The 27603-nt window shown below is 41.3% G+C and overlaps 1 protein-coding gene across 1 annotated transcript; it reads left to right on the top strand.

Annotated features, from left to right (window-relative positions):
- Positions 1-27234, top strand: FMR1NB (FMR1 neighbor). Its single transcript, XM_037512867.2, has 6 exons — positions 1-382; positions 12401-12520; positions 15531-15671; positions 16997-17093; positions 25680-25831; positions 27083-27234. Exons 1-6 carry the CDS (start codon positions 64-66, stop codon positions 27097-27099), a joined length of 846 nt encoding a protein of 281 aa, XP_037368764.1. The 5' UTR covers positions 1-63; the 3' UTR covers positions 27100-27234.
- Positions 27235-27603: the final 369 nt, after the last annotated feature.

Raw genomic sequence — 27603 nt, 5'->3', positions numbered from 1 at the left:
CTTCTGGGATACTGCGCCAACGGACGTTGTGGCCGCGCGTCAGTGAGGAGGGAAGCTAGGGCCATGCCTTCTGAGGCAAGGCCTGTGCGGGGGAGAACCCGGCAGTTAGCCAGGGTGTTGCGGGGTGCGCGATCTAGGCAGATAAATAATGAGATGAGGAGCAAAGCGGAAAATCCGGCCATCGGTTCGCACCCAGGAGGCGGCCTCCGCGGGCGCCAGATCTTAATAGCTGCCATGCCTCTGCCTTACTGGCAGGCGTCGATGCGCGGCCACCAGGCTGAGAGGAAGAACTATCTGGCGACAATATGGGCCCACAAGCGCTTCATGCTGCTCGTGGGCCTCATCTGGGTCCTTCTACTGCTTTGCAGCTTCCTGATTGTTGGTGAGTGCCACCTCAGGGTCTCCGGGAGAGCAGGCCGTGGGAGGGCAGGCCGCGGGAGGGGAGGTCTCCAGGCGGGCAGCAGATCGCTGGGAGAGAGGCCTCAGGGAGGGGAGGGGAGGTCTGGGGGAGGCGAGACCACAGGGAGGCCGTGGCAGGGGAAGTCTGAGGGAGGGCAAACCAAATGGGGGTTGAGAGAAGGGCAGGTCTTGGGGACAGGCGGTGGGGGGTGGGCACAGGGAGACCAGGCCGCAGGGAGGCCACAAAGCCCTCAGGACGGTAGCAGGTTGTGGGGAAGGCAGGCCACCTCCGGGAGGTGTGGTGAGAGGGCAGGGTTAGTTGCTGGGAAGGCAGGTCTCGGGGAGGGAAGCAGCGGCCCGAGGATTGGGCCGAGCGTCCTTGGACCCATTTTTTACTAGACTGGGTTCTTTATACCGTCTGCATATACGATTTGTAAATATTCTCTCTCATTCCCTAAGTTGTCTTTTTACTCTCTTGATAACATTTTATGATGGATAATTTTTTTTTTTTAGTTTTCAGGAAGTCCAGTTTATTTGTTTGGTTTTTCTTGTCTCACTTCTGCCTCTGGTGTCATATCTAAGAATCCCTTTACAAATTTAAAGTCATGATGATTTATTTCGTTGTTTGCTTTTAAGAGTTTTATAATTTCAGTCCTTATATTTACATTGATCCATTTTAACTGAAGTTTTGCACATGGCTGTGTTCGCGATCCAACTTCATTCTCCGCCATCTGTATGTCCCACCTCTCCCTCCCAAATGTTTTTATAGTTTACTTTTTATGAAAAACTTTTTGTTTGTTCTTTATTATTTATTTACCAACATTTTTGAAATTTATTTTACTTTAATTTTTTGTTTTATTTTCCTTTTTATCTTTTATTTTTGTTTTCTTTTATTTAGTTATTTATTTTTAATTGTTCAATTTATACTTTGTCTGCTTTCTCTTTTTATTGATATTCCCCCCCAAAAAAAATGTTTTGCTATTTTTACGTTATCCCATTTGAGACTCAAAAGGGCGAAAGAGTCTAAAATGCATCTGAATAATTTCTGCTTGGTGGGATTTACTTGCCACTGAAAAATTCTAATCATTCAACATTTAACACCTACTTTACTCCTGGCACTATATGATGAGTTGGATTTACATATATCAAGATATGGTTCTGTCTTTAAAAATAAATGTAATGCAGATATAAGCACAAAGTAAATACATTGCAAAATAATTGGCCTAACTGCCAGCTAATGAAAATATTCAAAATAAAATAACGTAGAATAATGTCCAGGAAGTGAAAGTCAGCCTTGGTTTAACTAAGTATATTTTTGTAAACAGTCTTTGCAAAGTCAAGTGTGAGTGGAAGTTTTGTGCAGTGGAAACAGAAACTGGGGTCCTAGGTTCTACTTAGGACTGTTTCACAAAGATACCACTGAGCTGTCTTTAAGGATCACATTTGCTTGGCATATTAGTGAGAGGCATTTTGGTCAGGAGAACAATGTTTAAAGCAGGAAGGAGACCGTGTTTTAAGGAAGAACAAGGCATGTTCAGTGATCTACTACTTGTTTCGTTGCAGTTTAACAATGTGATATGTTCTGAGAAGTGCGAATGTCATCACATGTGTTTACACAAATCTAGAAGGCATAGCCTACTGCCTATGTGGACAGTCACGGAGATCACTTTTGTATGTGTGGGCCATTGTTGCTGAGATGCCATGTGGCGCATGACTGTATTGTTTTTCAATCAATGAACCTGGGTTATCTTTCCATTTGTTTATATCTTCATTTTAGCAATGTTTTATAGTTTTCAGGGTGCGAGTCTTTTGTTTCCTTGGTTAATTTGTTCCTAGTTTATTCTTTTGGATGCGATAGTAAATGAAATTGTTCTATGAATTTTGTCTTAAGCCCCAATCTAAAAGACTGGGTGGATCATTTGCCCTCTAGGGAAAGAATTCACCAGAGAGCGTTAGGTGTAGTTGAACCAGGTAAAGCTTTATTAGAGACTTACGCATGTGGGAACCAGTGCTGGAAAGGAGAATTCAGCCTAGTTCCCTGAAGGGAATTAGAAGGAGATACTAAAAATGTTAGGTCTGAAAGGTGGGGTGGAAGAAAGCAGCATGTTAGCTTTTTGTAAGTTGGGCTATGCCCAGGCATGTGCTGGCAGGTTATACTCTGACTACACATGTAGACTCTTGACCTTCTCCCTCCAGGAGATTGTGACACAATCACTAATCAGGATCTAATGCTTATGGTAATGCATGGTCCCTCATGGGCAGTGTGGTGGGTCAGGTTGTTTGGACAGGGCTCTCCAGCCCATCATGTAGTCTACCTGTTCAAACAGGGCTTGAGGCAACTCATTGTACCAGCTAGCAATTTCTTGTACCTAGGCGGTCTCAATTTTAGTTTTGGATTGTTCATTGCTGATGTTTTTATATATTGATCTTACAATTTTGCTAAATTTGTTTATTAGCTCTAGTAGCTTTGCTTGTGGATTTTTTTTTGGGTGGGGGAATATAATATGTATAGAATCATGCTGTCTTTGAAAAGAGATAGTCTTCCTTCTTCCTTTCCAAGTTGAATCCCTTTTATTTTGTTTTATGGCCCAATTGTTCTGGCTAGAGCTTCCGGTACAATCTTGTTGAATAGCAGTGGTAAAAGTGGACATCCTTGTCAACTTCCTGATCTTAGGAGGAAAGCTTTTCATTTTTCACTTTTCATTTTTCACTATGATTTTAGCTGTTGGTTTTTCATAAATGCTCTTTATCATGTTGAGGGAAATCCTTTCTATTCATAGCTTACTGCATGTCTTTATCATGAAAGCTTTGAATTTTGTCAACTGCTTTTTCTGCATCAAGTTTCCCTCTCCCCCCCTTTCATTTTATTGATGTGGTGTTTTACATTGATTTTTTTTTTTTTTATGTTGAACCACCGTTGTATTCCTGGAATAAACCCCACTTGGTCATTGCATATACTCCATTTAATATGCTGTTGCATTTCAACCGCCAGTATTTTGTTGAGACATTTTGCATCTGGGTTCATATGTGATGTTGGCCTGATGTTTTCTTTTCTTGTGGTGTCTTTGGCTTTGGTATCAGGTTAATACTGGCCTCATAGAATGAGTTAAGAAGTGTTCCCTCTTCTACTTTTACAGGAGTTTGCGAAGTACTGATGTAAATTCTAATGTAAATTAAATTACTAATGCAAATTCTGCAAATAGTTGGTAGAAATCACCAATGAAGCCATCTGCTCCTGAACTTGTCTATGTTGGGAAGTTTTTGATTAATGTTTTAGTCTCTTTAGTTGTTATAGGTCTTTTCTGAAAGGCCGTCCTTCCCTCACCTTCTTTCACAAAATACTAAATACCCTCATTCTCTCTACTCGCATGTTTTCCTTCCGTTGCCTCCCAAAGGTACTCTCTCCTTCTTCTCCCAGGTTTCTTTTCCTCTTTCTACTCCATGGTCTTACTGTCTCACTTTGCTTACTCAGTCTTTTCTGCCTCCTACTCCAAATCATTCTTATCCCCCACTCAAATACTTTTCCTTTCCCCACAGCCTTTTCTCCTTAGTTCCATGATGGTCTTTTGGAAAGGGTCTTCTAGAGACCCTTCTAGAGAAGACCCTTACCTCTCATGGCTTACTCTTCCCCCCAACCACTGGTCTTCTGTCTTTTCTTTGGCACAAAAGTCTCCCATTTCTGTAGTCTTCCCCCTCCCTTAAGCACCAGCCTTGAGCCTAAATACCTTCCACCACGCCTACCTCTAATCTCAATGACTTCTGTCTTCCTGCCCTTTCCATGGGCCTTCCATGCCCACGACCAAGATCCTCCCACAATCAAGGAGGGAAGAGACAAAGATTGGGCAGAGGTATTGTGAGTAAAAGTAATAGAGCCCTCCAGATGCTATCTCAAAACTGAATAGATTTATAACTTTTTGTGAAGGACAGAATGCAAAGTTAATATACTGTACATTCTTTATATTAATTAATTTAAATGAATTAGAAAAATGTGATTTCTTTTTTTTAAAGATTTATTTGTTTGTTTGTTTGTTTGTTTGTTTATTTATTTATTTATATAAGCACTGGGTACAGTCAGAAGTGGGGGAGCGTGAGAGAATTCACCAGAGCCAGAGCGAGCAGGGAACAAAACAGGTAGAATGACAAAGAAATACACTGCTGAGGGAAGCAGCAGGCGCGGCAGGAGAGGTCTGTCGCACCATGTGGGACCCTCACCAGCGGCCGGGATCGAACCAGTGCTGCAGAGGCTGCAGGCAGCTTCGCAGCCCAGCACTTAACCACTGCACCACCAGGGGAGGCCCTAGAAAAATGTGATTTCTGCTGCTTGAAAAATATTAAGACAAATGTGAGTGATCATTTACAAATCATATTACTCCAAGTTATTCATATTTGCTTTCCCTGCTATTCATTTAAAATACCAAAATAGTTCTGAATTACTTTTACTGTATTTGTAAACATTGGTTACAAATACAACTGAGAACCTTACAAACTGAGAGCTTTTTCATTCTCTGAAAAAGCAAGTTATAAAACAAAACTATAAATTGTACAGTATTATTTCTTAGTCTGTGAGTTCTTCATTTTCTATTTCTATTTTGAGTAGAGATCTTACAAAAAAGAATACTGTTATTCAGTGTGATTTCTTTATTTCCATGAGGACTTTTTCCAATATAGGTTTAACATGTTTTCTCCTAAAATAATCTATGATTCATTCTTTATATTGTCAGATTTCCCAGATTCTCAGGAGATAATATGTGACTGGATGAATTAAATATCATTTTGCATTTTAAATGAGTTTACTTAATTAGTGTAACTAAATGCACTGTGCCGTGGGTTGAACTGTGTCTTCCCCTCCCAAAAAAGTTGGAATTTTAATTAATCCCAGTGCCTCAGGATGTGATATTATTTGGAGATTTGGTCTTTATAGAGATAGTAGGTATAATGAAGTCTTCTAGAGTGGGTCCTAACCCAAGGCGACTGGTGTCCTTATAGAAAGGGGAAATTTGGACAGAGAGAGAGAGAGACATGCAAAGAGGAAAGACTACTTATGATAACCATCTACAAACCAAAAGGTCTTCCCTCACAATCCTCCAAAGGAACCAACCCTGATTATATCTTGATTTTTAACTTTTAGCCCCCATAACCATGAGACAATGACTTCCTGTTGTTTTAAGTCATACAGTTTATGATGCTTTGGTACAATGACTCTAGCAAACTAATACATACTGAGAGACAAAATACTTTGGCCATGGCCCTGGAGTATTATGGTAAAAGCAGGTCCTTGGTGCTTGAGCTAAAATTCTTCTTCTCCTTCCTGCACAGACACTTTTGGGTTCTCTTGGCCTTAACGCCACTCAGGGAATTTGAGGTTGCGGGACCTGGGATAACTCTGGGATACCTCTAATTTGTATTGACATTTGGATCCCCAACCCACCTTGATTTTCAGGTTATTTTTATGTAGAAGGCATATGGACTAGTGGCATAAAAATGAGGAGACTGGCAGATTGGGGACTGGGAATTCGATCCCATTTCCTCCACCAGTTCTCTGTAAACTGTTGGGTCTGTCCTTAATACACATCCTTTTCAAGGGAGATAAAAAAAAAATGACAAAGATTGAGTAATGGGTAATATTTTCAGAATGCTTTAGCTTCATGAACAAAACCACACGACTAGTTTCTGTATCATTAGGATGTTTCCTTCATCTGCCATCCTTGGGGAGTGAATGAGGCAGTGCACATAGATAGGTCTGGCTGCCCGCCAGGTACCTCATTAAGCACTGAGCTCGTGCTTGCTTTAACCATTTGTGCATGTAGTATGGTTGGGGAGCCCTGAACTAGGAGCTAGAAGGTCCGCGTTATCTTGAGTCTACCACCAATTTGCTATGTGACCTTTGAGGAGTCACTTTACCTCTTTTTTTTTTTTTTAAGATTTATTATTTATACAAGCTCTGTGGTACAGGACAGAGGCGCAGGAGGGTGAGAAAATTCATCAGAGTCAGAGCTGGGAGCAGAACAGGCAGAAGGCACAAAGTACACTGCTGAGGGGAGCAGCGGGCAAGACAGGAGAGATCTGCCTCGCCATGTGGGACTCTCCCTGGCCGGCCGGGAATCAAACCGGCGCTGCAGAGGCTGCAGACAGCTTCACAGAGCTGCACTCAACCTGCTGCACCACCAGGGAGGCCCTACTTTACCTCTTTAAGCTAATCTAAACAATGAGTTTTCCCTAGACGGGTGTTTCTCTTGCCACAGTCATTTTGTATGACACCTTCACAACTTTCAGTTATCTTAATGCTACCAGTTTTTCGTTTTTTCCTTTCAAGTGTCTCACTTTTTTATGGAAATATATTTACTTCGAAAGGAAACTGTAGTGTAGCACAGTTACACATGGAAAACTGGTCCTATTTGCTATTAAAAATTATTTATAGGGGCCTCCCTGGTGGCGCAGGCGGTTGAGCGTGGCTCTGTGAAGATGTCCGCAGCCTCTGCAGTGCTGGTTCCATCCCTGCTGGCCTTGGAACAACCCACATGGCGGGCGGACCTCTTCTGTCTCGCCCGCTGCTCCCCTCAGCAGTGTGTTTCGTCAGTCTGCCTGTTCTGTTCCCCGCTCTGTCTCTGGTGGATCCTCATACCCTCCCGTGCCTCTGGCCTTACCCCAGCTCTTGTATAAATAAGATAAATCTTTAAAAAAAATTAAAAAATTTTTTTTATATAAATAAGTATACTACAAACCAAGTAATGCTATTAAAATTTACGAACGGTAAAAATGAACAATGAAAGAGACAATACAAAATATTTACTCATTTCACATTGTACTAAACATTTCAAATATGACTTCATTTAATCATCCCAATCCTTTAAAATGACTTCCCCAATTTGTAGATGAGGAAACTGAGGCAGAGAAGTTTATTGACTTGCCCAGGTTCACTGAGTAGTACGTGGCAGAGCCAGGATGCAAAATCAGGTCTACTTGAGGCCGTGGCCCAGGAACACCGCAGCTCGGGTAAGCCTCTTCCCAAGGCCTGGTCATTCTTTGCAGATGGATACCACTCGCCACTGCTCCCATTCCATCTCCTCAATCCTATTTCCACTTCCTCACACGAGAGACGTAGCTGCAGAGCAAGAGTGGCCACATAATTTGCAAAATGAAAATGCAGGGTCCCTTGAGCAGAAATTATTACGAATTTCAAGATGATAACAGAACTTTAAACCAAATATGGGGCCCTCTAAAAGCTGGACTCTGTACGATTGTACAGATCACGGGCCCATGAACCCCTCTGCTTTGAGTCTCATTTTTTTCCTTTTCAAAATGTATTTAGATTTTCAGTCTGTTTTTTTTGTAACAGGGAAATTAAAAATTCTTTGTGACAGGGAAACATAATTGGTTCTTTACTATTTCTTGATGCCATTTAAGGAAGCTGGCTCCTAATCTTTTGTTTGCTGAGCATATTAATGAGTGTACAGATGCAAATTAGAGGCCTAGAGGATGGAATTATTCTGCATATGAAATGTGATGGGGGAGGGGAAAGAGGCCAGAGCCTACCCTGGCTTAGAGGAAGATCAGGGAAGACCTGGGTACAGCCCAGGGGAGCCCAGGTATAGGGAGAGAGGACTTAGGGGCCAGTTTTCCCAGGGAGGAAGGAACAGGGATGACTAGAGGAAGCTTATGAAGCTTTCCCATAAGGTGAGTGATATTAACCGTGTTTGGTGTCATGGTGGTTTTGATATGTTAGTCATATATATTTTTCTACACTTTTCAAAAAAAGATAAAATGGCAAAGATAAAAGATACCCATAATATTCAATGATGGTCCACTTAAATTTAACTCGGTAATGCTGATGATACTCACACCGAACTTTGGGAAACACTGCTCAAGTTAATTTATAAGCAGTATCTTCCAGAGGAGGGCAGAGGCAGTGGTGGAGGCCAGGGAACTGAGGCTGCCACAGATGGCGCCAATCCGAGTAAATGCGAGATCGCCTCCTCCATCTCCAATGCCCACTGAAGTCACCAAAAGATCTATAACGGGTGAAAACCTGGCGAGCCAAGTAGGAGGCCACCTGCCACTCATCTGCTGGAAATTTCTGAAAGGTAGAAGGAAGCCAGGGCAGACGCTGCTGAGAGAAGTAGCAGCAACCCATGTCTCACCTCAGGCCAAGGCCAAGACTGTCTGCGAGGGCGTGCATACTCAGAGTTGGGGATCAGGCTCTGTCCTGGAAGGACTCCAGAGAGCACCCCACCTGTACAGAACCTGGTGGGGCCATTGAGACTGCAGCATGCCACCGCCAGTCAGCACTGCCTTCGAGGGTTTGCTCACTCCAGTGGCCGCCAGGACAGTCAGGTGGGGCGGAGGCGGGGCCCTGGGCGAGCAATGGTAGTGGAGAGGCTAGTGCTTGCACCTTCTCTCCTGTCTCTGTGGTGCAGCAGGCTTGCTGCCCACTGCTCAGGTGTGCCTGGCAGTATTCATCTCATGGAGTGCCCATGTGCTGGGAGCTCTCTTCCGTGGCTGGCTTCTTCCAATCGCCTTTTTTTGGTTGTTGTTGCTGTTGTTTTTTTTATTTGTATTTATTTATTTATTTTAAAGATTTATTTATTTATACAAGAACTGGGGTACAGGTCAGAGGTGCTGGAGGGTGGGAGAATTCACCAGAGAGAGCAGGGAGCAGAACAGGTGTAGCTTAAATGTCCTATCATCTCAGAGTCCACCTAATGTAGGGCAGGTCCCCGGCCTTATACTGAACTGGTTTCCCCTTTCTTCAGAACTCTCGTTACAATTTATAATTACTTGATTTGTGAGTTTACTTCTTTCTTATCCGTCTTCTCTGCTGTATTGTGAGCTCCATAAGAACAGGGGTTTTATCTGATCTGTTCACTGATATATTCCCCAAAGCTAGAATACAGTAGACATTATTTATTTATTGAGTGAGTAGGAATTAGGAGAAAACAACAGGACAATGTTTTTTAAAAATATTGTCAAGATATCTAACATACAGTAAAGATAAAACTGCCGTGAATGAACATTTATTCATACAGTTGAAATATATAAAACAACTGGTTTTAGAAAAACCACAATCATGGTGTGAGACTGTAACACATAGCTTTCAGTCCTTCCTTGACAGAAAAAATAAAGATATTGCACATTTGAATCATATAACTCAGCATGATTTAACTTCCTGAATTGTACCCTGCAGGCTGAGAATACACACCTTCCATATGTATGGAAGTTGGTCTCGTTAAAATGAGAAACATGATGTTATTATTGATACAAAGGAAATTTAAAAGTGTTAAGTGAGTACCCTTATGATTATATCCTAATTGTTATTTTGTGAATGTTTTCCTAGAAAATAAAAATGATCAAAATGACCAGGAAGAAGTAGAAAGTTGTTAAGGAATTAACTCTTCCACAAAAAGACAAACTCAGACTACTTGTAAATGAGTTTTCCCAAACTTTTAATAATCAGATATTTCTTATGCTGCTTAAACTGCTTCAAGATAGAAAAAAAGATGTGATGCTTCCCAGATTATTGTATGAAACAGATAAAATACTCGTGCCCAAACCTAGAGTGTTACCACATAAGAAAACTACAGGCACACTTCACTTAGGACTATTTCTCCACGAATCACTTAAAGCATTAGCACTTCTGGTCTTTTAGGAATGCAAGAATATTTAATATTTCAAAATATATTAATTTTTAACAATGGATAGGCAGGGAGAGCAAATCATCGCAATAAATACAAAACCATTTGATTAAATCCCACTTCCCTTCTTGATTAAAAACGAGACAAAATAACAACAGAAAATTTGTAGTTAATTGGACTAGAGGAATACATCCTTAATTTAATAAAAGTAAAAAAAAAATCTCATCTTAAACCAGAAGCTAATGTTACATGTAATGATATAAGTGCATTCCTGTTAAAGTCAGAATCGACTCTAGAATGCCCATTATCATAGCTAATATCCAATATAGGTCCAGAAATTCTAGGCAATGCAATGAGAGAAGAAAAAGAAGCAGCCTGTTAAGATTGGGGACAAAGGAAACAAAACCATCTATGTTTACTGACAATATGATTATCTAGATTTGAAATGAAAGGGAAGAACAATGAGAGTTAAGGAGACAACTAAGGTTGTAAGTTAGAAAATACTTGAAGCAGAATCTAACAGCTTTCTTATACACCAGCAATGTTCAGCTAGAAAATGTGGTATATATGCTATACCATAGACACACACACACACACACACACACACACACACACGGTAATAAGCATAAGAAAGGTGCACGACCTATCTGAACGCAGCTACAAACCTTACTCATGGGCATGAAAAGAGAAGTAAATGAGTGGAGAAACAAACCCAATGTTGAATGAGAAGATTTTGTACAGTTATCAGTTCTCTTCAAATGAGTCTACATTTAACTGAATTCAGGCCCAGCATATGAAGCACGCAATTCCTGTTTTTTTTGAATGAATGTAAAATAAGTGAACATGATTACCATAAAAATATTATTAGGATTTTCTTTTTACTTGACAGAATGAGTCTAATGTTCATTTTCAAGTTCTTCAGAGTTGAGAATGAAGTTTTGATAGTGAAGACTAATGAAGAATTATCACATCAGTTATAATATATAACATGCAACAATAGAAGATAGCTGTAGCAGTGGCATTGGTGCAATAATAGACAGATTAGTGGAATAGAATAGAAAGTCCAGAAACAGACCTAGGATTATCTGAGGACTTAGAATATGATGATGATGTCACAAGTGGGAAAGACTGGACTGAATAAATGGGATTAGGACATTGAAAAAAATCTGTTTCTACTTCATAACATATTACAAAATATGTTTCAGGTGATTAAAGAGTTACACTTAAAAAGTGGCACTCTAAGAGTATTAGAAGGAAATGCTACAGTGTAGAATCATTAGCAAAAATCAGTAACTGAAAGGCAGAAATAGTAAATAAACTAATAGGTTTTGTTACATAAAACATTTTTAACTTTGGAACTCCCAAAACATCATACAAACTTAAAGGTAGCTGACAACCTTGAAAAATACTTGCAAATTATATGACAGATTAAAGTCTAAGTTTTCTATTATGCAGCAAGTATATGAAAGATATAAGCTTGCTGATCACTAGAAGTACAAATGCAAGCCAAAGAGATACCATTACTTTGGCCATCAAATTGGCAAACAACAACAAAAATGTGAGGATGCAAGAAAACTGGCACTTCCCTGCACTGCTGGTAGACGTGTACCTGGGTACAGCCTTTCTGGAGGATAACATGGCCATGGCCAAGAGCCATTCCTTAAGAATTTATCCTCAAAATTTCTTCATGATTATCTGCAAAAATGTAGCTCCAATGATAATCATTACAGCGTTCTTTATATTATCAATAAATTATGAACAACCCAAATATCTTTGTATGGGGTAATAGTTAACTCAGTTGCTACAGAGCTGTATCATGGTGTGCTGGGAAGTTGTTAAGGATAGTGTTGGAAAATATTCAATAGTGTGGATGAACCCATGCTCCGGGGAGAGCCTCATACAAATAAATTTAAAAACAAGTTGTTTGAAGTAGTGAAGAAGAAGGGTCAAGAAGGTTTTATTGTGTCTAAGGCCTTGATTTTTATCGGTAAATAAAGAAGCCAACATACTTGCCAAGAGTTTCTGATTTAGTTGGAATCCATATTGTTTCCAAGTTGATAATAGATTGGGCTTTTGAATGTCGATGCTGTTTTTCAGGGGCAAGTTAACTACTGTAAATCAGTTTACAGCACAACAGAGGGATGTGTCGGCCTCTAGCTTAAGAATTTTTAAATTTTAGACTCAGTCTTTCAGTTTCACAGCAGAATTACATTCTGATTATTAATAGTACCAAAGCTGTTATGAGATGAAAGTACAATGTCTGTTAGCTCTTAGATTTTTCCATAATTAACTTAAGCAAAGAAAATTACAATTAAGGAGTCACAGAAAATGATAAATACTTTATATGTTGAATTATTTTACTTTCTCTTAAGGTTTTCCATATTCTTTGGCCCCAAGTGAGTATCTTCTCTGGAGCAACGAAAATGCTGATGGACAATCTCTGGAACAAGACTCTACCTGGGAAACTATGCTACCTTTTTTCTTCCCAACCAGTAAGTTGATTTTTTTCCTCCAGATAATCCTCTTTTTGAAAACAGTATTTAAATGTTGAAGAGGCAGTGTGGTCTATTAGCACTGGGGTGGGACAGACCTGATTTTTCATCGTGACTCTGCCCTTCCCTTAAGCAAGACAACCTCTCTGAACTTAAGTGTCTGCATCTTTAAAATGAAGAGACTGACCACAAAGAATTGTAAGGATGAGCTGCTATGATATTTTTAAGGCATTCCATACATAAACATTTGTTGCTGTTTTTAAAATATCTTTTCTTTATAAATCTCTAAACCGTTCACAACTATCTTAATGGCATCGTTTGAAGCATAGTCACTGACTCAGTGTTATGAAATGTATGTCCTCTGTGGCATTAATCGGGTATTGTGGGACTGGTATACCAGATGTTTTCCCATCTGTTTTAATGATAAAAAGTTCAGGTTTCAAGTCACATCGTCTTTTTGTGAGTCTGTATATGTCTGTATATGTTTATCCAGCGCATGATGACTCCTGAGAATTATTAACCACAAATAAACACCAGCCTGTGGTGCCCTTTCAAGGAGATGCTTCAAATAAATTGACATATGTGAATTACAAAGGTGAAACTTTTATTAAAAATCATGCAGAATTTATTCTAACAAAATGCGATGTACATCTATAAACACACAATTATTTCCATTGTTTAATTCCAGACTCTACCACTGAGTTCTTCTGTGACCTTGCATAAATCTCTTCCTGTTTCTCTGAGCTGGTTTCATCAAATACAAAACAGGCATTATAACACCTACTACCAATGAGAATAGCAAAATAAACAAGCTCTTGCAGTAAATTAAAAAACTGCTGTGCTCCCAATGAGTGGAGAAAGTGATGTGTTACAACGCTGAAAGAAGGACTTAGTGAAGCCAAACTTGGTCATAAACAGCAAATGATGATTTAAATTTTAGAGTTTATGAAGGCAGCAGATGTAAACTGTCCCCAAATTACCTAGATAACTACGTTGTACTTACACGGAAGCCACCTTTAAAACGAGTCTGAGTCAAAATTAACTGTATGAGATTTTGCCCAAAATTCAAACTGTTCCATTTTTAAGAGAAACATCTGAGTTAGTAAGTTGATTAAAAGCTTTCAAAACTGTGATTAAATATTTATAATATGTATATATATGACCTCCTTTGAAAAGAATACCTGCAAGTTCATAAAATGTGAAACAGTTTTAACCAACTTATTTCCTCCTCTGTACAAGTGAAAATGAGCACTGCTTGCATGTAAGCACTAAAAAGAAGTGTATTTTTTCATTAGGCTTTTGTTGGTCTAAGGTTCGTCTCTTGCAGATTAAAATGATAACCTCGAGACCAGCATCAAGGACGCTTGGGCGGGCACGTGATGCTTCTCCCTTTGGACAAAATTAGCTACTTAAACCTGATTAAAATTGTTCTACCCTTTTTAGTCTTCAAAATTACAAGTATGTCTCAGTAATTTGAGTCTGAAAGTTAATTTTAGTATCTAGCATCAAGCCCATCAGATGAAGTTTTAAGTAGAAAATAACAGAAGCTGGGCATCACAAGGGACTTTTGAGGTCATCTTGTCCAGTTTTTCCTATGATTTAAGATCTTTTCTATGATTTTCCTTTCTGGAAAGTGGTCTTTGAACAATGCCTACTGTGACATACCCAAAATACAGGAAATTCATCCCATTTTTCACCAGGCCCTGATTACTGTCACCCTTTTCTGGGTATGTGAGGCCCACTGCTGAACGTGGTAATCCAGATGCAGGTCGACCTGTGGAGAGTCACTCTGGGCCTGGCAAAATGCAAAACAGATTTCTTAGCGTACGTAACTCCAGACTAGGCTAAACTCTCACATGTTTGGGGAGTGAATATCCAGGCCATCTGGTAATGCCTTCATTTGTGACCTTGCACAAGTGTCTTTGGATCTTTATTTCTTTCCTTTTTAAATGGAGGATGAAAAACTCATTTCGAGACTTGTTGTGAAGATTGGTAATAATGTATGTAAAGCAGGATGCCTGGCCCCAGGAGGTAGCTGTTACAGCTTTCACCTTTGCTTTAGAAATTGCCAATCTTTAGAGAGGGGGGAGATAATTAAATATACCGCAAAAAAATACTTCTAATCATTGTATTATTCTTTGCTGAAGTTGAAGTGCTGAACAGTGATCATAAGACATCAGTTATTACTTTTCTAAATCTGCAGTTGACGTGTTGGAAATTGAACTGAATCTATGCTCGCCTTTAGCCATACCGTGGAGATTTTCTTTTTGAATGAAAATCTGTTATCTTCCTTTTCAGTTGTCATTTGTTTCTCTTACGAAGCAGGATGTTTAAAAAGATCAGCTATTCAAGCATGTGAGTCTTAGAGATTTAAATATGTATGAATGTATTGGAGTTCTATGATTCTTGGTGTTTATGCCTATTTAAAATTACAGAATCATAACTGAAAGCCAAAAGGAAGAATCTTAAAGCATATCGTGATGCCAATGTGATTGGTGTTCACAGGAAGTAGGTCAATACCAATAGTATCATTTAGCCTCACTCTCTAGCAGTTGACTGTGTGAATTTGCCTTGCATTCATTGGCATGGATGCAGTCAGTGAGTAGCTTGGTAAAATCGAGTGAGGAGCTATCTGTGGTATTATTTCAACAAGGTGTTAGTTTTAATGGCATTTGTTCTACCTCCTTCTCTGTTGTATTTGCGGCACCACCACTCAACTGATGATTTATTGCCCTTTAAAAATTACCTTACCATTGATCTGTTAACAATTTATGTTTTTCTCCAGTTCATCTACAACTGAAAATATGCTGTTAAAATAACTTTGTGGTAATTGTTGGTTTAACTCATTTTTTCCACATTCATCATTATTTATGTCATTCAATTTCTTCTTCAAATGTGCCGGCTTAAATGTTTATGTTTTGAATTGTTTTTGTCTTGCAGTAATGACTTAACCAGGGAAGTTGCTTATTAACCATGCTGAATTATCTTTCTTGGATTTTGTTTCTAAAAGCGTGCATTCCAAAGGAAGACCAGGTGGTGGAAGCTTGCACTGGACTGAGAAATCTTAACCGGAGTGAATGTTTGAAACTCAAATGCTGTTATTCATCACTCGGGATCAATAACCTCAACTGTTTTACCCCGTTAGAAGATAGTAAGTTCATCCTCTTACATTTGTTTTTTTTTTTTTTAAATTGAATTAACAGGTCACATGGCATAAGTTTAAATTCTCATCTTTCAGCTTACCACTTAAAGGGGGCTCCAGCCTGGAGCAATAGTGTCCTTTAAAAGTCCTGGGGGGTCAGGCCTCTTTTCACGAGCAACGTCTGCTTAGCTTTTAGATGTGAGAGACAGTTAAATTTCGTCTCTCCTGGTCTTTTGCTTTAGTACATCCTGTCTTGTACCCTCAGCCCCATCTGACACAGCTTAACTTTTCTCCTGTGACCCTCTCTTTCTCAGTAGAGTTCTTCCCATTTATCTTGTGGACATCTCAGTATATAACAGAATGTTTCCCGTTAAGCTCTGTTTATGAGTTTCTTTTTATTCTGTTGTTTTGAATTAGGTTCTTCTCTTAAGAGGATTTTTTTTTTTTTCTTTACAAAATTTTGAGTACCAGACCATCTGTTTTTGTGCTTTCACGGATACTGGAGACTTATTAGAGACTTATTACTTGTTGGTCCCATGATAGATATATTTGATATGATGAAGCACTAACAAATACTACAAAAAGGATGCATGCAAAAATAATGTCTTAGGTTAACATAGTCGCTATGCAGTTCATAGCTCTTTGCTGAACATCTAGTATTAATAACGGCAACTGAAACCTGATCATGAATATACTATTACAATTTTAACACTGTCACATGCTGTTTATAATTCATTCATCAGTTTAGTCTTCATATTATGTATAAAGAGACATTTGCTTTTTTGTAGAGGAAAAAATTGAACCGTGACTTACAATTCCCCAATCACATTAGAATGCATTTCCGAATGAGTATAAGAATAAAATATGCTTATTCACCTGCAAATTCTTGATTTCCTGTTTAATTTAATGTTTTACAATTTGGAAGTAAACATTTAAGGAACCATTTCTTTATCAATTTAACTATTCGTAGATTAATTCACTCCTCAAGTGCTCTAGGATGTAACGTATGGCCAAGGAAAAAACACACTTAAGCTGTAGGAAGAAATATACAGTAGGAAACATAAAAACCCACTATCAAAAACAGTAGTATCATTTTGGTAAGGCCTCCGTGGGGGGCAGGTATTTAAAGTGTAGCCTTTAGTTGTATTTTAAGAACATTTCATAAACTTCTGCTACTTAGAGAATAGCAAGGATATTTACCTGTTATATAAGAATACCTCTTTATTTTACTCAATTATTAGCTGATAGTTTTTTTATAAAGACTTTATGAAAGAGCTCAGATTTGCTTCTCTTGCTTAAATCATAAAAGTAACAGGATCTTATGAAACCCACAGAGCCTTCACAGATGTTCCGGATATTTGTGCTTGGTCTGATCACCATGATCATCCTGGCATGCCTGCCCCTTTGCTGCTGCGCTCTCTGGCGGAAGAGGTAGGCACACATGTCAGCTTTGATTTGCTTACCGCTGGGTGTACTCGGAGATTTCTGTGTTGACACACTTACCCACATGCGCCAGAACCACAGCGGTAATGCTTGGGTCCTTTTAATGTAAAAAAAAAGGTAGCTTGAGAAAAACCTAAAGATCTACCAAAATAGTTTTTAAATGGCCTGTTTTTTTTTTTTTTTTCTTTCCACCCATCTAAGATGTCTTTTTGCATAGTTTGTCCATTCCCACAGCAAATGAAATCCCAACTGGAAGGAAAAGGAAAAACAAATCCTGGTGCTGGGGCAGTGTGAAATGGAAGTGGGCCTAATGCTTTGGTGTGTCGTCAAGCCAGTTCATATCAGATTCCATCTCAGTATTGTACAGAAAATCCCCGTGGACCACTGACATACTTTTAAATTTGTTTATTTTCAAGACTGCCCCCCACCCCCACCCCGCTGGGCCAGGACTAGGGAGAAGTGAGTGAGGCACTTGAGCACAAAATCGAAGTAGATGCTCACACTCAGGTTTGTACAAATGCAGGGTCAGCGCCAGCACTGTCCTGAGAGTACCGCCTTACATTCTCTGGCAGAAAGAAGGTCCCTGTGGGCGACTGAGCCCTTTAATCTTCCAGGTTGTGTGTGGCCATGGACTCTTCTTTGGCCCCCCAGTTAGACACATGCACCGATATTTTTCTCAATGTTTTCTCTATTGCTATTATGATTTGTATTATTTTTTCAATACAGTTTTGTTGATTAACCATTATTTTGCAAAACCATAGAATTTCAGGAGTGCAGCTTCACGCCTTGCACATGCACACGCTCCCGGGCCGCTCTGGCACATGGGTCCCCAAGTCTTTCAGTTTCCACTTAACTCCTTGGACTGAGTGGGTAACCTCTAGTCCTAGACCTTCTCACATTTGTTCCCCCAGGATTGGGGGTAGAAGTGGAATTTTTGACCTTTCCTTTTCCCTTGATTTCATATAAAACTCATGAATAAAAGTGAAATAACACTTGGTGGCAGTTGGTGGCTAGGATGGTGCTGTTCCATTTAGCGAGTGCCTGCGAGACTTGTCCTGGTAGAATCATTTCATCACGGCCCTTCTGTCATGCCTCTGCCGAGGAGTTTTTTGGGGATGTGCCAGTACACTGCGTTTTCCTCTAAAATCTCTTCCAAAGGGCTACCCCCCGATAAAGTGTTTTTTTCTTCCTTCTACATAATACAGTTGCTTGGGAGACTTGAACCTTGTGACCATCACATGCTGGAACGCCATACAACTTGGTTTATTATGATTATTTCTTAACTTATTTCACTCTTGTGGTAGAGTGATATGTCCCTTTGCCGTCCCGAGTGGCTAGTCACACCCCAGAGCCGCTGTCGGCCTCCTGCTCAGCTGGATTTCCCTGAACGATGTCTGAGGGTGGCTCGGGCACTGTCAGCTTTTCCTGGTGAAGCTGATTTTACAGGCCAGGGAACAATTGTTTGGGAATGAAGATCCACCCTCGATACCGCACAAGGGGCTTAAGCACAGGCCGACTCCGGCGATACCCCCTTGTGTGTGTGTGTGTGTGGTGGGAGGGACAAGTACCCTTTAAAAAACCGTCTCCTTCACTTGCCTCCTTTTATTCATTTCAAACAATAGAGATAAAATATTACAATAGGTAAAAATAAATGAACCCATCAAAGGGAAAGATGCAGCAGTAAAATCAATGTGCAGTGACTTGACAAAGAAAAGCCCAAACACTGTATTCTGTCTACGTCTGAGGGGCTCAAAGCCAGTTGCAGACACAGGAGCATACCTGGGCCTCCTGGTTGGAAGGCCTCTGCCTGAAGCGTTGGGAGTCATCCTTTCGCTCCCTCCTGTGCATTAAGTATGAGTTCCTCCCGGAGAAAGCTGTTCTTGCTCTCCTCTGGCCTTCAGTCTAAGCCAAAACAAATGATGTTTTGACATTCTGTGGCTCCTGCATTTTGGACAGTGCTTTTTCTGCAGATCACCTAAGGAGCTAGCGACAGACAAGAATTGGAGGGAGGAAAGGTGAGAAGTAATCGGAGCAGATGGGGGCAATGAAAGCCCTTTGGGTGAAGAGAATAATCGCTCTCCAGAGTCGAATGGTGCCTGGCTCATATTTTCCACAACTGACCGTATTCGGTCATCATTTGCTTGTGGTAGCTATTATGGAGGATTTGGAAACGTCGAAGTCATATGTCCTACTTCTGAGGAGCTTAAGTCTCCCTTAAAATAAATCCCAAGCGTGGCACACTAAGTAACAACATAAAATGGATTATAATTAAGGGTAGAAGTGAGAGATGGGCAGAACTTGTAAAAGTTCTGAGGCAGTGGAGGATCAGGGTGAGTGGGAGAGGGCAGGGTTGGCTCCACAGCAGAGGTGCTACTTGAGCTGTGTCTGAAGGGAGGGGAAGATTTGGATTAGATGGAGGGGATCCTCCCACAGAACTCGTCACACCCCATGGTGTCTCCCCACCGTAGACGCCTTCACTGTCACTTCTCAGCAGAGGCGGTTGAACTTTGTCCCCGAGCCTCTATTTTACTTCCACTTGACTTGAGTTCAGGTGTAATGTGAACCAGGCACACAGAGCTCAGGCCGGCTCCAACTGGTTGCACATACACAGAAGGGGCAGAGAACATTAGGGAAAAGCTTTCTAAGAATTTGCTACTAATAGCCTTATTAAACTCGCATGTAAGGTGTGTTTTGAAATCCATTACGTTGTCAAGGTTATGTAAGATCTATTTTTATTCTCATTAATAGGGATCAGACTCCTCATTAGGTTTAAGTGTCACTGGTAGGCTTAAGACTTATGTAGAGATGAAGGAAGGAAAAGATCAGGTGGATGGGGACAAAAGGAAGGAGGGGACAAGGTGAGGAGAGGGGAACTGGCCTGTTACAGTCGGAGAGCACCAGTGACAGAAGTGTCAAGTGCCAAGTTCAGTTTCTAGTCTGTGGATAAAGTGGCATCTGTCTGCATCCTCCAGTGACACATCTGTGAGCTGCATGAGATGCCACTTGAGTGTCACTAGCTGCGCTAAGGTGGAGAATCGAGACATTCTAACACCACCCCTTGAAGTCGCTCCATTGTCACGTTCCTTTTCTTCCTATCGGATTGCATTTGTAACTTTGAATTAAGAATTCAGAACTCAGTCTGCAAAAGACAAAGCTATGCTTGCTTTCAACTAATAAAAAAGCCATTTTTTAAAGAAGACTGTGGCTCATCTGATACCCAGGTGATGGAAATAGTGCGTCCTCCATACACTCCGTGCTGCTGCTCGCCAGATGGCTGCCCTGTGCCTCTCTCCATTTAGACAAATCCCGCTGCGTGGATCTCTGTATTATAATCTACTTTTCATTATGCAGATAGTCTTCCTACCACTGACTTTCTTAGAATGGGAGGTAAATAATCGGGAGTAAGTGTGTCAAAAATTGCCTAAAAATCATCACCCATTGAGTTTTTAAAATACTCGTTTGCATTTTCCAATCCCTGCATGTGTGTTTCATAATACTGTACAACATAGTTAGTGCTGTTATTTTGAAAAGCTTTATGCAGTCATTAGACAACTGCTGAAAGGTTCGAGGTTCCTAGCATTACGTACAGTGAATTCAGAGAATGAAAATGCAGTCTGTACATTTTCAAAGTCTGGCTGGGCGCTTGGAACTCTGATAACATATGAGCAGGTGCGGGTGTGCGCACCTGGGACCCTGCTCCAGCTTGAGTCATCGTAGACTTGGATTCGCATAAAGCCAGTTCTCCTTGGACCCTGTTCAAGGTAATTGAGTTACTGAAATAATGAGAGAACCTCATTATATGCGGATTATATGTCTGAGGTGTTTCACTGCAAGGACACCAACTGCGGCATTTTAGAGAATTCTGGACACTTAGGTTCTGTTGAATAGAGCCGTTTGTTGCCAAGTAACTAATAACCTCATTGCCACCCTCACTGCCAAATTGCCAGTTGACCTTTTGGTCACAGAATACTGTTGATCGCTCCCTTCTCGAAACCTTTCCTTCCTTGGGTTTCGTTGCGTCCCTTGTTGTTCTGGTGCTCGGTGGCTGTTCTTCGTTCCCCATGGTTGTCTGCCCACGCCTTCCTCGCGTCGACTCTTAAACCGAATCCTGAGAGCCTCGCCTCCACCTGTTCCTTGTTTCCAACTGCCCTCCTGAATTAGATGTTGGGATAGCGCCTAAAAGCCACACATGCACAACTGGACTTACCTTCTTTCTCTCCCAAATCATCTCTCCTTGACACCAGTCATGTCTGTCACTGATTTCTTTAGTCTCCCGGGCGAGAAGCCTGGGAGTGACCAATGACTGTTTCCTTTATCACCGCCATGGGTCTCTCTGCCAGGTTGGTTCCCCTTGGCGTGAGTCAGGGACGCCCCTCCTCCCATTTTATTGTCATGTCTTAGTCCAGGCCTTATCTTGGGCAGGTGGTTGCAGGAGAGGAGCACAGGGTACCAAGGTGTGTCAGTCCGTCTTCTGGGGCTGCTGTCATGGAACCCAGCGCGGGGAGGGCTGGGTAAACAACAGGCATGTATTTTCTCAGAGTTCTCAGGGTGGCTGTCTGTGATCCAGGTGCCAGTTTGGTGTCTGGCAAGATCTCTCCTGCTGGCTTGCAGGTGGCCACTTTCTCACCATGCTCCCATTGCCTTTCCTTGGCGCGTGCAGGGGTGGGGAGAGAGGGACAGAACACACTCTCTGGGGTGTCCTTTTATAATAACAGAAATTTGGCCAGATCAGGGCCCCGCTCTCATGACCTTATTTGACCATAATTACTTCCTTAGAGTAGAGACCCCATTTCCAGTTACAGCCAAACTGGGAGTTAAGGCTTCAGCCTGTGGATTTGAGGGACATAAGCATCCACTCCATGACACCAGGCTAGCTGGCAGCCAAGGGCAAAGGCACGACTGGGGGCTGGGGGGGCATTGTGGTGAGATGTCCAGCCTGAGGAGTTCTTGCAGGAGAGACAATGACTGGGATGCGCTGCAAGTGGCATTTAGAAGATGGCAGGGGGGGGGGTCCTGGAGAAGTTCCCTGGCACTCTAGTAGGAATATATGGCTGTGCCCTCGGGTAAGGAGAGAGTGAATAAGGATGCTTGCAAGCCAATTTAGACACGTGCCTTGACTTCCAATCTATTTTCCTTCCTTTCATCCTGTCGTGTCCTGCCAGACTTATCTTCCTAAAATAGCACTATTTCATTCCGCGGTAGCCTTCAAGAACTTCTAATGCATTCAAGAATATCTGGATTCTAGGCCTTGTGTTAGGTGCCATGAGAGACAAAAAGTTGAATCAGATCGTGCCCTGTGTTCTGAAGGCGCGCATCCTCTAGCAGGGGCTGGGCGCAGACATCAGGGTAGGAAGTCACATCCCATTAGGAAAGTGCACATCAAACCACTCGGCGTGACTGGCCTTGTCCAGTGCATGTAGCATTTTCACACACATTGTCAATTTGTTTGACCTTCAAAACAGATGTAGGGAGGTTTGGTTTCTTGCTCAAAATCATATCCTGATAGAGCAAGGATTTCAATCTTTCTTCTAAGTTCCTTGTTTTTTGTACTATAGGAAACAGGGAGAAAAGAAATGTGGATAAAACGACAATGCATTTTGTTGCTTAAGTTCACTCTTAGGGCTGCACTCTCCAGGTCACCTATATTGGACTCCTGTAACTCCAACAGTGTTTTTTTTTTTTTTTTGTTTTTGTTTTTGTTTTTTTAAATAACACTCCATGTATCTTTTGCTTTAGCCAGAGAGATAGCTTGACTTTTCATATCCTAGAGTTTATTTGCATCTGTTATTTTGCCCATGATGCTCCCGGGCCTTGGAGTTTCTCTATCCGCTTCACCTTGAATTCTTTCTCTACTTCAACTCTTCCATCAAGCACTTTACAAGCGCTGCAAATCCCACCGTTTTCTCTGTTCTCAGAAATTCTTTCTGCACTTGTGTTCTTTTTTTTTTTTTTAAAAAAAAGATTTATTTATTTATTTGTTTGTTTGTTTATTTATTTATTTATACAAGCACTGGGTACAGTCAGAAGCGCGGGAGAGTGAGAGAATTCACCAGAGCCAGAGCGGGGAACAGAACAGGCAGACTGACAAAATACACTGCTGAGGGGAGCAGCGGGCGGCAGGAGAGGTCTGCGCGCCATGTGGGACCCAAGCCAACAGCCGGGGATGGAACCGGCACTGCAGAGGCCGCAGGCAGCTTCGCAACCCAGCGCTCAACCGCTGTGCCACCGGGGAGGCCCTAGTTTTCCTTTTTTTAAGATTTATTTATTTATTTATACAAGAACTGGGGTACAGGTCAGAGGCACAGGAAGGTAAGAGAATTCACCAGAGACAGAGTGGGGAGCAGAACAGGCAGATGGACTGAAGATACCGCTGAGGGGAGCAGCAGGAGAGACAGGAGAGGTCTGCCGTGCCATGTGATTTCTCCCTGGCCGGCCGGGAATCGAACCTGTACGCAGTGTCAAGCTTCCCTGCCTCTCTGAACATTCCACACGGCACACTTGCCTGTTGATCGAAATGCTCTTCCTCGGCTCTTACCTCCACTCTCCTCTGTCTGCACCACTCCACTCAGGTGCAGGCCTCAGCTTAGCTCTCATCTCCTCTAGGAAACTTACCCCAGACCTTCTGCCCAGAGTGGGTCAGACTTCTTCCTGTTCTTCTACCAATCTCTGCTCACCTCTTCTTGTAGCATCTAAATGCAATACAGCTATATTTGCCTTTCTATCTGCCTTCCCTTCTAAATTGTAAGCTCCTTGAGGGAAGGTCCCATGTCTTATTCATCTTTATGTCTCTAGTATGTAGAAGAGTCTTTCTGCCATAAATATGCTGTCAGTATTGAATGTGTGTGGGAAGAGTTGACCTGAACTTTTCAAGGATGAGTATGCTGGCCAAAATATGTAACATTTTATATGAAAAGAAGAAACTCGCCTCTAGGACACTAAACAGATCATTTTCTCCCTTCATCCCCCCTTAGACATCCACATTGGGTAGAATATCTAGCTTGGGATCACGGCACTGTTGGCATGCTAGAAGGCTGAACCTAAAACCGAGTCCTCTGTCACCTAGACCAGTGCAATGGCCTTTTAAGTACTAAGACTGCGCTGCATTCTCCTTTATTAATTAATGTGAAATGTACACACTACTAGATTTAAAATGAAACCTGTGGGACCTCCCCAGTGGCGCAGCGCCGAGCGCTAGGTTGCGAAGCTGCCCACAGCAGCCTCTGCAGCACCGGTTCAATCTCCAGCCATCGGGTGAGGGTCCCACATGGCGCACAGACCTGTCCTGCTGCCCACTGTTCCCCTCAGCAGTGTACCTCATCAGTCTGCCTGTTCTACTCTCCACTCTGTCTCTGGTGAATTCTCTCACCTTCCCGCGCTTCTGACTATACCCAGTGCTTATATAAATAAATAAATAAATAAAATCTTTAAAAAAAATAAAATGAAACCTGTGGATTAAGCAAATATAGTAATTGAAGTTATGCAAAGTAAGATGTATTGAAGTCACAGCGTTAGGGAAAAAGCATGTCCTCAATTTCTTATGTAAAATTCTGAAATTCAAAAAATGTTTCAAACCTAAAGCTATTTTTTTCTGAACTTATTTGGCAGCAAAACTTGATCTGACCTTACCTGAGACATTTTCTAGTCGTGATTTAATGCTTAGAGTGAATATTCATGCATTTTGCTGCAGAAATATTACTGTGTTTGATCATGAGATGCTCCCCCAGGGTCCCATGGGAGTGTCGTGTACTATCTTGCCATATTATCTTTCTAAACCCAAAATATTCCACATTCTGAAGCACATCTGGCCCCAAGGAACTGAGAATTATATAGTTCTTTCAGTTATTATTATTATTTTTGAGACTGTAGTTAATAGCACTGCAGTGTAAAGCAACCATAGGTAAATCATAGAAATATATTTGTGACCTTCACCCACTATTTCATTTATACCCGGAGACTTTTTTATGATTAATTGAGAAAAAGGCATTTATTTACTACACATCTGTCTTACCTAGTGGAACTCAGTGACAACCCAGTAATGCGGTTTTAGGGGAGAATAGTGAGTGTTACCTTCAGAGTCATCATTTCAAAGACAGGCTTATCTATCTCTGGGCTCCAGAAGCTCAGAACCCGGCTGCTCCGCGCAGCTGAGAGCACTGGCAGGGGCCACTGTTCCTTCTGGGAATTGCTTGGCTGAGGATGGGACTGTGTACCTGTTGTTACCTCTTCATAGTTTTGTATGCGAATCTTCGCTCTCTTTTGGGTTTCCAGCCCTACCTCCACCTGGAATATTCCTCCTTTTTCTCATTGGTTTGTGTTTAGGTCTTTAGAACATGAAACATAAACATAAAAATCAACTGTGTTTTGTGAAGCCCCATTGGGTCCCAGGTTCTCGGGGTTATATAGTTGCAGAGTAAGGTTGTAGCCTGACGTTATGTCCAAGCTCGGAGGGCAGTGGGAGACAGGGAATGTGTACAGTCATGTGGGAAGATAGCCTTTTCCTTGTAATCCCTCCCATCGTTAGTGTCCTATCACTGCTGAGAAACAAGATTTCACTTTGAACTTCTAATATTCCAGCAAATGGGCCAATCCTTTACGAAGGAAAGTCAACAGAATAGTAAAGAGTTTGAAGAAACAAAGAATCAAACAGAAAAAGGATGCTGAGATGTTGAGGCCAGCGATGGAAGGCGAGGAGGCATTTGGTGATGAGAAGGAGGAAGAGAGGAGAGGTAATTCGCAATAGGATGTAACGTTGAGGATTTCATATCTGACTCTGTCTTATATCATCTTGGTGCAATTGATGCTTATTTCTTGCCCCACAAATATTTGGATCTCCCTAGTATCAGCTTTTGAAATGATATTATCACTTTGGATGGTAGGACAGTGGACAAGAAATGCGCCAGGTTGCTTGGGTGCCTCATTACTTGGCTGGTATACATGGTTTTGCCCTTCGGGGGAGCAAAGAAATGGAACTTCCATTTCCAAGTCTGATGCTAGGCAGTAATGGCCATAATCCCCCGAGCGTGTTGCTCATACCACCTGTCCAGGGTAAGAATCAGGGCTCAGGAGTCTGACAGTCCTGGGATTGAATCCTGGGCCCTGGCCACTAGTTTTAGCCTCCTGCTCTCCAGACTTACACAATGCAGTATTAGAAGAGGCTGAGAGAGGGGATCCTGAATCATACGTCACAGACTGACTATGTGAGCATCACTCACGCAGACTTACACATCCCCCAGGGTTGGCCTAGGCCTCCTCCCCAAATAATTGTGAAGGGCCAAATAGGAATAAAATGGTTGGTGAGAAAAGAGGTATACATGTCTGGGAACAGAGTCCTTACTGGACTGGGAGTCTGGAGACTCGGTATTTCCATGGAAAGACAAGTAGCTTAATACATCTCCTTAATACAGTCATCTGAGATGTGTGTGTGTGTGTGTGTGTGTAGCTTAAACAATATGATGTATGAAAAAAGTGCTTTGAAAATTGCCATGTGTTACTTAAATTTAAGGTGTTAAGTGACTTAATAGAAACAAAAGAAAATCCTTATACAGAAGGTTATACATGCATATATTACTTTGTATAAGTTGGTCGTGATTTGTGTGTGCTTATGTACACACATACGACAGTATAACTAGACTAACAAAACTTCATTTCTGTGGCCATCCTCCGGGGCATGGCAGTTAACTTTGTTATTCAGAGGTGTCAATGTAATGGTATTTGCTGTAGTGCATTTTGTGTGTATGCCTCACACACATAGTAATTAAGATAATACACGTTAAAATACGTAAGTCACTGAATACACAATACCTGGAAAATATGGAGCTCAATGCCACATTCAGTGTAGAGGGTATATCTACCTCATTCAGTGTAGAGGGTATATCTCTGCAGTGTAGAGGTTGCAGTCATTTCCCTTTATCACCAAGCATGACGCACAGGCATTCATCCTTTCAAGCTGCTTAACCCTACTTTGCTTTTGTCTGTAGCGTTATTTCATCACTAAGATGAACACCAGCCAGAGGAGAATGTCCCTGTCAAATACATCTGATGGAACATTTTAGAAGAACAAAAGCTGGTTCTTATTCTCATTACATTTGCCTCCAAATACAAAATAAAGTTGATACTTCTGTTTTTCTGCATCAAATCAGAGTCCGGATTTTTCTTTTTAAAAATAATTTCTATGGAATTTTAAAATTCAGGTGAAAAGCACTGCTGACATTTCAGGTGCTAAATGGTGATGTGATTTTTGCAGCTGGGGTTACATTGTTGACATTCACGTCTGTTGGTGCTACAGAAGGCAGATATTTCATGTTGTTCTTCACCCTCCAACAAAGTGGGGGAAAATTCCAGTGATCATATTTCAGTAAATGTGATAGTTTGTTTATTTTGAGGCAAGAGTAAAAATATTTTATAGTCAAGTTCTTTAATTTTATAGTTGATCACATTTTTTTCCACCATAAAATTCAGGATACATTCATTATAGAAAATCCGGAGACTAAGGATGTGT

The sequence above is a fragment of the Talpa occidentalis genome, unplaced genomic scaffold (genome assembly GCF_014898055.3).
Source record: "Talpa occidentalis isolate TD23 unplaced genomic scaffold, MPIMG_talOcc4v2.1 talOcc4.15, whole genome shotgun sequence".
Classification (NCBI taxonomy): Eukaryota; Metazoa; Chordata; class Mammalia; order Eulipotyphla; family Talpidae; genus Talpa; species Talpa occidentalis.
This window is presented reverse-complemented; position numbering and strand designations above follow the sequence as displayed.